Raw genomic sequence first — 15,923 nt, forward strand, 5'->3', positions numbered from 1 at the left:
TCATTTTTCACATCTAGATTCAAAACTGCTACATTTGGGAGATTGTGAAATATTCGTGGTCAGTTTAACTCTGCAGAATCTGCTAGCTTCAATTCAATGAATGGGCATATTCAAAATCTCAGCTTGCAGCCAGCACCTCTCAGTATCTCTGTTCAAAATCTCAGATGACTTCCATTTGCTGCCAGCAAACTGCAAGCATCTTTTTCAGTGCTCCATACATCAACGAACAAGATGGCAGCTACCATGAGGCTTGTAAGAGCTCTATTTTGCATTGACAATTTTGAATTTAATTCATTTGTTGATAAAAAAAAACCCTGAATAAAGTAATATACGGTTAGCACATTAATAGAATTATGTAAATATACTAGTATATTAAAATAGACATCACACAATTTTTTTAGCTGTTAATTAAAGTGTAATCTTAGTATTGATTTAATTATTTAAAACTCCTATGGAAATTTAAAAAATCTTTATCTATATTTCTCTTTTTGAAATACAGTATTCATTTTTCATTAAGCTGTTCTCATTTAAGTTCAAAAATAAATTTAACATAACATGGAAGTCCACATTGTGCCATTTTTATTGTTTTTCTCTCAAAATTCCTGGCAGTTGGTGTTTGTTTTCTCCAGAAAACGCCAGCAGTTGCATCACTTCTGGCATTATTTCACTGGATTGATGCTGAGATTTTGAATATACCTATTAGTATTAGTAGTATTACTAATAGTAAAAAACAGCTGTCATGATAATATCAGTGGCAATAATAAGAATATTAAATAAATCTTCTGCAACTACTTTTATCAAATGCTCAAGTTTATAGTTATCAGGCATGTTCAGATCAACTTGGAGGCAGGGCAAGCATGTCCTGAATGTTAGGACTCATTATCCTCATTTAGGATAATTGTTCTAAACATTGTTTTACAACACACGTTTTCTTGCCTGGCTCCAAAAGTATCATGGAAGGAGCTTCGAAAGGTTGCCCAGTTATTGATTTGGACTGTATTGTTGTTAAACCATCGAGAAATATTAGATGGGGGAAAAATAGTGTCCAGCTTTATCTCATCAGTCCATTTGCTCATACTCATCCAGCCATTTTTGACTTGTTTCAATAAACAGTAGACATTCTATTCTTACTTGGACGAGATTGGTATGAATACTGAAATGCTGACAATTGTTCAAATTCCAGGCTTAACTGTTACTGTTGATGGACAGTTGTGAAATTAATATGAACTAATCATCTGTATGGAGAGAGATTCTTATGGTTATCTGGTGCCTTCACCAAAATGTCATGGAAAAAAAAGAATGAAGACAGCTTCTCTCACACAATTTATTTTAACAAAGATAGCTCAAAAAATTAAACAAAGAGGTTACAACTTTCAGGAATAAAAACAAATGCTAAAATATTTAATCAAGTCTTGGTCCAGAAATCAAATGAGCCATAAGCTGTTAATGAACAGCATATGGAATTTCTGGAATTCCATCTGTATGTACAGTACATGTCCCAGTGGCAATATCTTTATCCCATCTTTAACATGTTATTCAAATGGAACATCATTAAAAATTTAAACTGAAAGTTTTTCATTCAGAATTTTAATTTCATTTTTCTGGCATTTTGTGCATTGAATGTTAATTAAATATGAAAGTTTTGAACCTTGTTTTATTTTCAAACATTTTAATGATCATGATGTAATTTAGAACTGTAACCTGAAGATGGCTTATTAACTAAGCTGAAAACATTAGTTAAAATGAGTTTGCTGGAAGTTAAGATGTAAAGTAGCCTATATATATATATATATATAAATGTGATTAGGCATTTCAGTTTGAATAAGTGGTGGTAATTTTTGTAATTTGAAAAATGCGTGAAATAAGTTGGAATATATAGTTTAAAATAATAAACTGGAATGTATATAATAATTAAATTTGTCAATTATCAATAAATTGGAATGCATTGTAAAAATTTAAACTATTACATCCTAATCTGAGGAATCTATTGACTAATCAGACATAAGCACTGATAAATCATATTTTAATAGATATAGTAGTTTTATTTGTATGAGTCATTTAATACTTGTTTCAATACCAGTTGCCTTAAAATTTCTAAAAATGCTGTTTGCAAATATTGTTAATAATTCATGAGAGCTATTTCTGTAAGAAAACTTATAAATATTAATAGTTTACCATATGCAAATACTTTGTATCTTGTTTTAGTATGATAAATTAGCATATACAATAACTAAAAAAAATTCATGTTCATTTTTTAATAAACTACACGAAGAAATATCATGGATGTTATAATCCAACCAGATATTAAATATTTTAATAAAGAAAAACCTAAAACAATATCTGTGTAATTTGAATAACTTAAACTATGTAACATTTGTTGAAAAGAACTATTCTTACCAATGCCTGAAGATTTACAGTTAAGCTTGAAAGTATGAGAAGTTTAATTTTGCTATAATAAAATATATTAAATAATAAAAAAATGCTATATTTTATATATAATAACTACTAATAAGTAGTAGTAATTTTACCATTATATCAATATTTTTGTAAAAAAAAAAGTAATTTAACCTGACCTTGTTAATAATTAGTCTGGTTATGTTTATATCCAGCTATTGCTGTTTTGTAGTTTTTCTTTTTGATTAATATGAAATTATTTTCAAATGACACAAAATTTCAAATGCTATTTCCTAAATAATAAAAAAAACTAATTTTAAAATTTAATGTTGAAATTAAATATCAATGCCAACATATATAGAGTAGTTTTTGTTTTATCTATGGAAGAAGAATAATTTTTAAAATTTTCAGACTATATTAAGCTTAGTATTCCAAAATTCATTTGCTATCATTTCATATTTTAAATGGATTGTCTTCAAAAATTATTTCAAAATAACATTAGTTCATGCTTTTAATTGTCATACTTCTATTAAGTATAAAGATATTCATAAGAAGTAGAATTACTGTTATAAATGCATTGTAAAAACCCAAACATTCACATTTGCAATCACATTTGACTGTCTCAGATAATCAGAAAAATTGAATTTTTACAGCTGCAAACACGAGGCAGATCAATTAGCTTAAAAGAATTATTTGACGTGTGCATTTTACAATGTGACAGTTGTGTTATTAATAAACTGTTTGATTATATAAACTTATCAATTGATAAGTTTACAAAAATATGTGAAAATCTGGAACTGTAAACATTTAAAGTATCCTATTATAAATAGGATTGAGCGGGAGTTCCTGGAAATAGTCGAGCAATTAGGTAAATTAGTTTAAAGGAAATGAAAAATTTATTGAAAATAGGATATAGCCTAAATGATCAGTATGTTTCAATTATACTAACTATTCTTTTTTAATTATATAGTAGTGGATAAAGTTAACATTGAAGTATCTCAGAGTTCACTTTTCTTTGAAATTTATTTTTAGGAGACTTCTCATTAGATATGTGCATTTGAGAAAATCTTATACATGCTTGCATGGTTTGGCAGTTACTTTCAGATGATGAATGGAGAAGTTCCAATCCATTGAGTATACTTAGTGTAAATGGTTAATTTTTTTTATTAAACTTTTAAAATTTGAAACCTTAAAGAATATTAAGAAGAAAAATTATCAGTACAATATTTTCAATAAAAACCTAAGTAATTTATAATAATTTTTTATTTTCTATAGCAGCGATTCTCAAACTTCTTAGCTCCACGACCCCCCCATAGTAAATATAAATAAAATTAATATTTCGCAATCCCCGACCCAAAGGAGCTAAAAACTCAGTTGACGGAGTATTTCCCGGAAGATAAAAATGATTTCTCGAAGAGATGGGTACTGAATCTGTTTAGTGAAAATGTTGTTGCTGCTGCTAAGTTACCAGTTGAGATTCACGACCAGCTCATTGAAATGTCTGCCAACAAAACACTACAACTGCAATTTACATCTGAAGATTTAATATGTTTTGGCTCACTCGTCTACATGAATATTGAAATTTAGTCACAGAAGCATTAAAAATATTGATCCCTTTTGCCATGTCTTATCTCTGTGCAAAGGGTTTTTCGTGTATGGTTGCGCTAAAAACTAAATACAGGCATCGTCTTTTATCACTCAAAAACAATTTGCTTTTGTGTGTTTCTAACATAGATTCACATATGGAGAAAATTTTAAATGAAAAACAAATGCAAGCATCACATTAATTTCTTTTCTTTACATGTGTACTTATTGTAAGTAAAATGTTTATAAGTTTATAATAAATGATTTCAAATTGTTTTGCGACCTCCAGGTTGAGAAATGCTGTTCTATAGGTTTGTAATTATAGTATGCAACAGTTTTGCTTAAACAAATTGCATGATGATAGTTTTTAAACTATTTGTGTGCTTATTGATAACTATTCATCTGTTTGATAGTATAGAATGTCAGATACCCAAGTATACCCTGCCCCTTTTAAAAGAATATGTGCAGTATAGTGAGTATATTTATAAAATATGATTAATAAATATTTAATGTTATTAAATGCACTTTCTAGGGAATTACTGCTATTTTCAATGTTTAAAGAGCAGTTTTACTGACCAAAGTTTTGAATTGGGGAAAGCTTGGTAATTTGACAGTTTAAAAAAATAATATATAAAATGTTATACAGTAATTTCAATGTAAAAGTTTTGTCCATAAAGCCATGATTTTGAAAAAGGAATTCTTATTTTTCATTAATAATAATTAATTTGTCACTGTGAAACTAATTAAAATAATTTGATAAGTTATGGCAAATTTCAAAATGATTAAAAAAAAAAATTAAAATATGATAGATCATACTATTTAAATTGTAGGTAAAACCGAAAATAAGTGTAAAATCTGTATTGATATAATGTACAGTACAATCAACACAAGTTTGGAAGAAAATTAATATAAAGTTTCTAAAAAAAATTTGTGTATTTAAAAGCAATAAATTAATGTTTTCTGAATATAGATAGATTTGGCCGAATTTTGAAACTTAATTAAATAAATACCTTAAATTACATTAAATTAAGTATTTGTATTTACTTTTGAAAGTTATAATTGTGTAGGATGTTTTTTAATTTCTAAAATAATTTTGTAATTGTGATGCAATTTGAAAAAATTGTAGACCTATAAATTCCCATTGTCTTCCTTTAATCTTGAGAACAGAGTTAGATACATGAATGTCAAGACTAGATATAGAATGCTTAGGGGCAGAAGGCCCAATTAACTATATACAAACTTCTAATGAAAACTGGAAGTTATGTTTTTTCAATTCAAAAATTTCTCCCTGAAAGGAGTTAGATAATGACAGGCAGGACTCTACTGCTAGCAGGAAAAGTATTATATACAGGGGCACAACACTAATTTGAGGTGGAGAGCATATATTTTAAATTAAATTATTAAAGATATGATTAAAATTGCAGCCCGGCTTTTTGATGATGTCACAATAAATAAATGGTTTTTATACAGTTAGTTTGAATCCAGCAGTATTGACCTAGATTATAAGTTCCATAAAAATAAATGTTACTATATTTTGATATGGTGTGTTTATAGTTTTGAAAAAAAATGTGGTTATATAATGCAAGTAATCATAAAAATATAATAAGCATGAAATAGTGCATTACTTTGAAATAGTGCATTTTTATGTTCGTGTGACATCACAAATTTTGATTTAAAAAACAATTTTTTTTAACCCGAAAGTTGAAAGATTTGTGCTAAGTGATATTTACAGGTTATCTATTTATAATAATTAATACTATATTATGTTTATGAAGATTATTTTTGGTTGAAAATTAAATCTTTTTATTCTCAAGTTTGTGTTAATTTTTGTAAGATTTTGTTTAATTTTAAATAATTTTGGAAAGTTGCTTTATTTTAAATCACTCATATTAAAATATAAACCTGAATACTCATGCATTAATAAAATGCATTTTAATGCATTTGTATGAGATAATTATTCTTAATTTGTGTAAATCTTCATTTTTTGCATGTTCACTAGAAACTTGCTCCAAGGTCTATTTAGTTATGAAAACCATGGAAAATGTCTTTTGAATTCAAACTAAAACAACTTGTAATACCAAAACAGTAAGCGATATCATATTTCTTGTAATAATTATCCATCTAACTTGTGTTGTGAAGTAAACTGCACCAGTTGACCTAAATACCAGTGTATTAGTGATGTTTGGTATTATCAAATAATTATTGATGCGATATTTTCTGATGTTGAAGTCGGGGAAGAATGAATAATGGCTAATGTTGTCATCAGTGTTTGATACTACTGATATTGGGGATTATTGAAATTTTATGAAGTTAATTAAGGTAGTGTTTTTATTCAAATTATTTTTTATATATTTAAGATAAAATATACTGCTGTTTTTTTTTTTATAAATGTCAATATTCTTTTATTCCAATAATTGACCCCAAAAAATGAGTCATTCAATGGGTGATTATTATAGGGAATACACACAGTGATATAGTTATCATGGTGATAGTTATCACTGGATTTATAGTGATAAAGCATATGGTCTGTATTAATCATGCATTTATTTTTAAATTTAATTTTTATTTTTTGGAAATAAATTTTAAAATATTTGAATAATATTTTGATATTGTATATGTACCCAAATTAGGAGTACAAATGCTCAAAATACAGATTAGGAGTACTTCTATAAAATCAATTGTTCAGTTCTAGTGCTTACCCAGTGACCTACAACTGTTCCATTAGTAACATCTGTCATGCAACAAATACATTAGGTTCAGTAGTGTTTACAGCATTTTTGTTGGTTATATATATAACCAATATGTATGTATATATATATATATATATATATTGATTTTTATCACTAACTGTTAGATGTTTATAATATTGATTGATATAAAAGTGTTTTTGTATGTAGTATTTGGGGAGGTGATAGCATTTAATTGCAGTTATTTTAAAATAGATTCATACTCTTTCATACACACTATAATGAACTTCTGATGAATTGTATGTTTTTAACTTTAAAATTCTTATAGTCACATAAGAAATTATTTTTTTTAATATAAACTTTTGTGTACAGATGTTTGTGTTACTAATATCATTAGATGAATTCTTTTCGCACACTTTAAACGTATTTTTTTTATGTAATTGTAAAACATTTACTTGTTGAAAAATTATTATGGATTGCAATTTTGTAATTGCTGTTTTGTTAATAGATTCTTTGGAAATTGGAATTTGTAAGTTTGAAATTGAGGATAAATGACAATAATTTTTAGATGTGTCAAATCGAAGCTTAATTTTTTCATAATAGTTATTCATTTTCCATCTTTTAACACTATGTAGTGTAACTACTCGCCCACTTGGCATTTTTCATCTTTAATTTTTATTCAGTATAGTTGATGAAAAATGCCGAATGGTCGAGTAGTTACACTACATGGTGTTAGAAGACGGAACATAACAACATGGTTTCAAAATTACTAATCAAGTTATTCATTTTATTAAGAATTTAATATAATAGACTTAATATTTAATTTGACTTGAACACAACAGAAAATTTTTTTTTGAATTACTGAATAATTTATCAAAGTTTACTTATGGTTTAGCAGTTATAATTGTGTTTATGAATATGGATTTTGAATAATTACTATTGCAAATTAGTTGATATTAGTTGGAATTAATACAAACTATATCTGAAGGTGATTAAAATGTAACTAATATAACTTTCTTGGATTAACATTTTGCTAATCTTTTCAGTTTAATGAAGTTTGGTCCAATTGTCATTATGCAACTACAGTGAAAGTTTCTTTATATGGCAACAAATTTACATGAAAATTATTAATAAAATAGGAAGAGACATTCTTTTTGTTTTAAAAGACCCCAAGTTTTATTATGAAATCTTTATTTATTTTTACAGAGAAATAAATACAAAAAGAAAAAACATCAAAAATCTGGAGAAAACTAACAAAAGTCATGCAGATTTGATTTTAGTATTGTTTGGATCTATCTACCTTTGGTCTTTAAAACTGCTTAATTTATTCCATGCCATAAAAAAATTAAACTTCTCATATTCTTTAACAGTAATTTCCATACTAGTTGTTTTTCCTGTAAATCTTTCAAAGTTTTAAAATGTTTGTTTTCAGTTATTTCTTCACTTTAGCCCATGGTTTTTTTATGGGATTAATATCTGGTGAATTACTAGACAAATCCTCTATTCCCATGTTTTCAAAATGATTTTTGTTTTCTTGGCTGATGTTTCTTGTTTTCTTGGATGATGAATTCATTTATTAACAGAAAAGTAATATTCAGCTGTTGGTATAAGATTTTCATTCAGTATATTAATTTAAACTGATGAATCAGTTTACATTAATACCTCATCAAATACTTCATAATTTGTAAGCTCTCAAGTCCATAAGTTGTTAAAGTTCCATACACCATAATCCTTGATGCAAATATTAGTTTTTGAAATGCAATTAGGATGATATTTCTCTGCTTTTTTCCCCTCCAATACCTTTGCATTTTTACCATTAAATAGACAAAATCTTGATTTTGTCACTAAAAACATTACTTTTTTCCACTTATTAATGCCCCTATCTTTATATTTTCTACACTGCAATTCTCTTTTGTTTCATTGCACTTGAAAGCAGTGGTCTCTTTTGCTTGCTTAAATCCACTGCCCATTTTTTTTATTCTGCCTTGTTTTTTTCAGAAAATAGTTTTATGATTATTTCACTCCACTTGTTAGTTAACATTTTATCTGAAGTTTTCCTAGAACTTCTTATAAAACTTCTGAGAACATTATCTGCTGTTTTTCTTGTACGTGGTCTTCCTGATCTAGACAGCGTATCTGTTTTTTCAGTTTCTTGTATTTTTTTAATGCTTGAATTTCACAAATCTACCCAAAGTAGGTTTGTAACATTCAATTACCTTGCTTATTTCTGAGTTGTAAACACCTTTTTTAAATGCTTCTTAATAATTCTCTCATATATCTCTTCCAATTGCATTACAATTAGGAACCATAGCTATATTTAAATGATTAATTAATTCTAACAAGTCTAATATGTAAATTATTTCTACTAATGCAAATTAAAATACACAATTATTTTATATATAAAATATCTAATTGTTATAAAAACTTTACAAATCTAAATCAAAGTTGTTTGACTTTTGTTTGTTCTCCTGTGTTGCAGGATTTTTGTCCATGTGTGTTTTACTTTGTATTCTTTGAGAAATAAAATTTCATAATATAATTTATGGTCTTTTAAAAGAAAAAGATTGTCTTCATATTTTATTAATAATTTCAATGTAAATTTGATTACATATTTTTGTATGGCACAAAAGGTACGGTACTGAGGCTCAATATAAAAAAAAAACATTGCTTGTTGTAGGACTCATCCTTCAGTTGTATAGAAAATATTATTGGTGGCTTAGAGTTAAATTCTATGGGTATAGCTGATTGAGTTTCAACATAAGGAACACACTGAGTAAATTAATGATATTTTTGTTTAGAAGCAGGTTAGATTTTAAAATTGTTCTAAAAAATTCATCATATTTTAGTTTGTAATTTAATTGTGAATTATAATTTTTAAGTTGGTTGGGCTAATAGTTTCGGTATTTGTTTTATTGACAAGACTGTCTTGTTTATAAAATCGTGGTGCCATTAACGGCTTATCACCTTAGAGGTATGAAGGAGTATGTGTCAGGCGTTGCAATTTGGCACAGAGTATTTGATGCCCAAATTGTTTGCACATAAAATAAACCAGACTTGTAGGTAGTCATGGGACCGAGAACAGAGTCAAAATAGAATACATTTCTACAAACAGGTAATAATACAAAATTTGCTCATGCATTGCTTATTGGGAAGTTGGAAATGCAAATGTTGCAAAATTGAATTTTGACAAATGAATCTTTGAAAAACCCATTTACCTGTCCTGTGTTATTCCTGACGTATCTGGTCGTGACCTGCTGACCTTGATGGTTGATCTGAGATATCTCCTTTCAGAAGTGGAACATTTTTGAAACTAGATGGCGCTGGTCATTATAATTTTATATTAAAACTATAAAACTAACTTCAGATTTTTTTATTTTTACAATTATTAATACATTTGTTTGTGCAAAATAAAAAAATAATAATAATTTTGGACAATACAATCGCCACGATTATTTTTTTCAAAAATGGGAAATTTTCGTTAGGCATTGACAAAAATTCAACCAGGGGCGACACATAATGGAGAGAAATTTTGACATTGGATAGGTTAATTTCACCGAAGATGCGTTATGGCTGAGGCCAGCAAAGTTTGAACGATTCCGTTCAAAACCAGCAATACCAAAGAAGATTGGAGAATGAGAACAAGACCCACTGTGAGTGTTGAAGTGATCCTGCTTACTGTAGCCAAGAACAGGATTGCTGTAATCTACACCAGGACCCAGAGTACTGGTGTCAATTTTTCCGCATTGGAGAGTGCTCATTTTTCTCTTTTCCTTAGAAAATGGTGCACAGTCAAGCCCTGAGTCAGAGACAGTCTTGTCCCAAAAATGGCTTTGGCATTTTACTTGTTTTAGTATTAGTTTGATCACTCATTTTATCAATTTTTTAGTGAATATAGAGAATATACTAGAAAAACTTACTGTTGTAATAAGCTATACAGTAATTGTCAAGTAAGAATTTATTGTATGATGCAAACTAGTAATAGAAAAATGTAGTTATAGGTTAAGATTGTCATCACAAATTTTTAATTAGATAGATTGGCAAACTAAATTTTTAAATTTTTACATACTAGATTTCATTATATATTTGCATAGTTTGTAATAAATATATATACCATGAATTTGTAGTAAAATACTTCAATGTATGCTTTAACAATTTTAATAACCATACTTGTCTTGTACTTTGCAATATGTGTTTTTTTTTTTTTAACATATTCCCAAAAAAATGTAAAGTTCGGATAGGCTTTGTGTGTGTTTTTAAATTTTGGCACAATAATCTTTAATTTACATCACACTTCATTTGTAAAATATTTACACATTATTTTTGCTCTCTTGATTCTTGTATACAAGTATAACGGGAAAAGTATGGCAATCAGTGAAAAAATGGCCCTTCAAGATTCCAAAAATGTAAATTTTTGGAGCCAGGACCTTGAATGTTGAGAAATGCAAAAAACAGTATGGGGGTTTCTTCAGTATATATGGATGTTTGTGTGTATATGGGACATGATTTTCTTTACCCACTTTGAAGTTTAATAATTCTTGTGTAGAAGTGATTTTTGTAGTTTGTAAAATCCATGAATGTAAATCACTTGAATGTGTCCTGTCTTGCATTATTTAAGATTTAGATTTCTCATACATTATTTAAGTATGTAAATATTTTCTTTAAGTATTATGTTTATCCATATACAGACTAAAGTATTTATCTACTAAGCAAGCATATATTTTTTCTTTTGTATTTTTTTACATTTTATGTTTTTAATATGAGTTAATGTCACCCTTGTGACTCAGTATGTAAGAAAGAACAATGCACTTACTGAAGGAGCTAAATTTTTATTTATTATTTTTTAGCTAAGAAATTACAAAAATAATTCTAGTTTGGAGCTGTATAACAGTATATTATGTAGTTACTATAGAATTTTTGAAATGTTCTGTTCATCTATATTAAAAAATATAATCTTAATATAAATATATTTAATTATTACAACTTTGAAATTAATTTTTTAGGTTGTCTCTATAGAGAAAAAATGTGAAGAATTATTTGCAAAGGATTATAAAGTATTTGTAAGTATTAGTTTTGTTTGTTTTTTCTTATTTGATAAATGTGCACTAAAACATGTCTTCATTTTGTAATAACTGATTGAAGAATCAATTCAGCAGTTTTGGTAACTTGATTAATTTTTTTGTTTTAAAATCCAAGAAAACTTGGTTCTTAAAGTTAAACAAAAACCTATTTTATTGGAGTAATTAACAAATTTCACATTTTTAAGCATTTTTGGTCTGTCGAAGTCTATTTTTAGGGGCAGAAACACATACATTTGGTTTTAAAATTTCCTTTAAGAAAATGTTCTTTTTTTGGAACAAATGTGTTGTTCAAAAACTTTGAATTTAGGTTCTTTTGTGATTCTTTTTGAATACACTGAAAGGCTAAATTTCCTTTGAGAACTGCTTAGATTTGTATTTCTGCTGTTGAAAATGGATTTTGGCAGTCGAAGATATCCTAAAAATACGAGATTCGTTAATAATTACAAAAAAGCCAACTCTGTGGTGCTTAGTTGGTTAAGATAAGGAATGGTAGGCAAATTCTGTGGTTTCAAATCTTTCATGTAAAATTATGAAAAAATTATCTTATTGTGAAGTAATCTTATTTTTTAATTATTTGTAAAATTTATGCTTTCATATAATTCTACTAGAGGGCAATTAATTACATTTGTTTTAAATATGACAAATAATTATGGCAGCTATATCAATTTCATCAGACTTTGTATTTTTATGAATCCCAATAACAGTAATTATTATTTATGAAGACTTTTTTTTGATAAAACAAACTAAAAAAAGTCTGACTTTTTATGATCTGTACTGTTTATTGCTTTGTTACCATAGAAAATAGTATTATGAAATATATTGATTTTTGTGCAACTGTTTTAAATGTCATGTAATTCATTTATCTTTTTAAATAAGTATTTATAAAATATTTTAATACATTCAAAACTAACCTTTAGGAGTTTTTTATTTTTTTTTAAGTAAAATTCTATTACTTTACTATTCTAAATATTTAAAAATGGCTGCTCTATTTGTTTCTAATAAAGTAAGAAAGTTGGCAATACAGACCTGACTTCGAAATTATTTAAATATCAAAAATATTTTGCATGAAATCTATACACAAAGTTCTTAAAGTATTGATTGATTTTTTTTTAAAAGTGAATGGGGTATTTCAGATACTTATTGAACGCTATAGAAGTTTTTGAAATTTTGAGGTATCTTCATAAATAGATTGTTTGGCTTTACATAGCTTTATCGTATTGTTGGGCCAAGCTAAATTAATAATTGATATTCCTGCTTCAAGTCAATTTTTCTTCCAGAAATTTTAATTATTAAAAATTAATTTATTGTAATTTATTAGAATTATGAGGTGGTGGCCTAAATGCCTATCTCTAGTGAACTTTTTTTATAACTAATTAATAATGTAGCCTTATTACAGCCCAATAATATGGTGGATTGTTTGGTTTTATTAAAAATATCTGGCTTGTGGATGAATATCTATAGAAAGCCTTATAAAGAAATGTAGCTTCTATATATAATCCTAGGATACACTTAGCATAGGATAGACCAAGAATTCCATCTCTGTCCTCCTCAAGCTGGTAGTAAGCAAAGTAAATTAGCATATAACAGCTATTTGACATATGCTCTATCATTATTAATATTAGATAAAGATTTTCATCAAGTTCAGTAATTCATTATTATACATATGAAAGCTACATTTCTTTATAAGACTATCTATAGATATTCAGAAGCAGAACTTTTAATAAATTATAACATTTGTCTTACTTTCAGAATATTTTTTTTTATGGAAGTAATTCTTTTCAATGAAATCAATGAAGAATAGTTTTACAATGTTTTTGAAAATAAGCTTTTTCTAAATTTATAACAACTGTTATCAAATTATTCAAAAGTTTGTATGCTTTGCATTAAATAAAAGTAAATTTCCTATTTAATAAATTTTTATTGGTTATCCATTTTTTTAAGTTAAGATAAACTTAATAAAAAGTTGCTTTTTTTTTTTTTAACTCTCTGGCTGGTATAATTGAAGAAATATATATAATTATATATTTTGTAACAAATTTAATAAATTTATTTTACAGCTAATAGATAATTCCAATGGAGAACTGACACACACATATCCTTCTCAACTGATTATTCCTCAGAGAAACGTAGTTCAACATTCAGATTCTTCAGATCAACATATTAGGTAATTATTATTAAGTAAATATATTTAATTTTTATACAATGAATAAAAGTTCATGACAGTTTTGTTAAACAGTTTTTAAATTTAAACCTATTAAGCCTAAATTTAAAGATTACATGGTAAGTTTTGATTAATGAATTTACTGATTCATCAATTGAAATTTTATCGCCTGTTGCTTTTTATCTACATTGATTAAATGTAGAGTAATTTAACAAATTTGCAGTAAAATAATTTTGGATATGTGTAATTTGAAAATGTTAATAATAGAATAAGTGTCATTAATTTTAATAGGTACTTTGATAAATGGGTTAATTGATATTTTTGTTTTGATTCCGTCATTGTTGAATTTAATATTAAGCAATTGATTCTAATGTATATTAGTTATTTTTATTCTAAATGGGAACTTATAGAAGACTAAATTTTTCTGACTTTAATTATTGTTTTATAATAAATTAATTGTTTTACTTAAATTTCAGCTTTATTTAATTTATAAAAGCATTAATGAATCGACATTTAAATAAGAATGACTAACTGTTAATGTTGAATTTTATCAGTATCAATATTAATTTATCAGTTTATATCTTTTTCCATTCACTGATTTGATTAGAGGAAAATCATGACTGGCAAGATTTTATTAAACAATTAATTTATAGATTTATTTTTACTGTTAACATATGTGTTTTTGTCATTTTTTATAAAACTAAATGGTATCCACATGATTTAAACTTTAAGTTACTAAAAATTATATTTCATATGAAATATTATTAAAACAAGGCAAGACTTCTATTAAATAAGATTAGTTTTTAGATCAGTCAATAAAAGAATCAAATAATATGCTTCAGTATTAACTAAACAGAATGGGCCAATGTCACATTCCTGGCTCAATAGATATTAAGTCTACTGTAATTGTTTAATAAGTTGAGCTTCCTTAATGATACTTTACACGTAAAGTAACAGTTTTATTTGTATATGAAATTGATCAATTTGACCAGTCAAATCTTAGCATATGTTGTTTTTGAAAATTTAAAATATTAGTTTTACAACTGTAAAATCCTTCATTCCTTTGTAAATTTAGATACTACAAAAAATTATTTTATATGTTCATTGGTGTGATAACCTAACTAGTTATTTAAATTTTAGGGTTTATCAAAAAAATTTAATGTAACTACGGGCAAAAAGCAGTGAACAATATTCCCTTTGATGAAAAACTTAGAGAAAAAGCTGAATAATTCAGATAACACTGGATTCAAAGCAAGAAGCAGGTGGCTGGATAAGTTTTAAGAAGAGGTGTGGAATAGTTTTCAATATAGTGCAGCAGTGTAAGAGGAAAATTGCACAATTAAAAAATTTACCAGAAGTTTTACAGAATTATAGCCTAGATAATGATTTTTCAATGCAGTTGAAATGGACATTTAAAAGAAAAAGTCTGTTGGACAAAACAATAGTGATTGAAGATAATTTGTCATGAAAGTAAAAAAAAGGAAAGAGTATAATTTTTGAGAGCTAAATTGGCAACAAAAAAACTGCTGTTATTATTAATTGGAAAATCTTTAAAGCCTTTGTTTCTGTAATGCCAAGACATTATCTGTACAATATACAGCAAATAAGAAAGCATGGATGACATCAGTACTGTTTTCCAATTGGCTTAAAGTTATACCTATACAATTGTTGAATACAGAAAAATTATCTTTTTTATTGACAGTTGCAAATATAACTTCTAGACTGCAGTCTTTTAAATCATAGAATTATTCAAAACTTTAAAATACAATACAAAAAGTTTATTGTATGAAAGATGTTGCAAATTATTGATGATGGTTCACATGAGTGCACTGTCTGCTAGATACAATAGGAATGAGTAACAAAGCTTGGAATGAACTTTAAAGCTTTGTTGTCATTATTGTAGCTTAAGAATTTGGCTGTAATTAGCTGTTAAGCCTAGTTAATTAAGTAGTCTTAAGTAGCATATTCTAACCTTTATATGCAGGCTGTATTGTTTGATAATAGGTAGTTTAAGAACAT

The 15,923-nt window shown here is 26.7% G+C and overlaps 1 protein-coding gene across 2 annotated transcripts in view; it reads left to right on the forward strand.

The window, feature by feature from the left end:
- EDTP (Egg-derived tyrosine phosphatase) overlaps nucleotides 1–15,923 on the forward strand; it is a 63,146-nt gene that overhangs the window by 3,006 nt on the left and 44,217 nt on the right. For both annotated transcript variants that reach the window (XM_067270737.1, XM_067270738.1), the window contains exons 2-3: nucleotides 11,666–11,722; nucleotides 13,801–13,907. In XM_067270737.1, the coding sequence (XP_067126838.1) occupies nucleotides 11,666–11,722; nucleotides 13,801–13,907 (164 nt within the window). The remainder of the gene's footprint in view (nucleotides 1–11,665; nucleotides 11,723–13,800; nucleotides 13,908–15,923) is intronic.

This window comes from Centruroides vittatus, unplaced genomic scaffold (genome assembly GCF_030686945.1).
Source record: "Centruroides vittatus isolate TY-2023 unplaced genomic scaffold, ASM3068694v2 contig_377, whole genome shotgun sequence".
NCBI classification, from domain to species: domain Eukaryota; kingdom Metazoa; phylum Arthropoda; class Arachnida; order Scorpiones; family Buthidae; genus Centruroides; species Centruroides vittatus.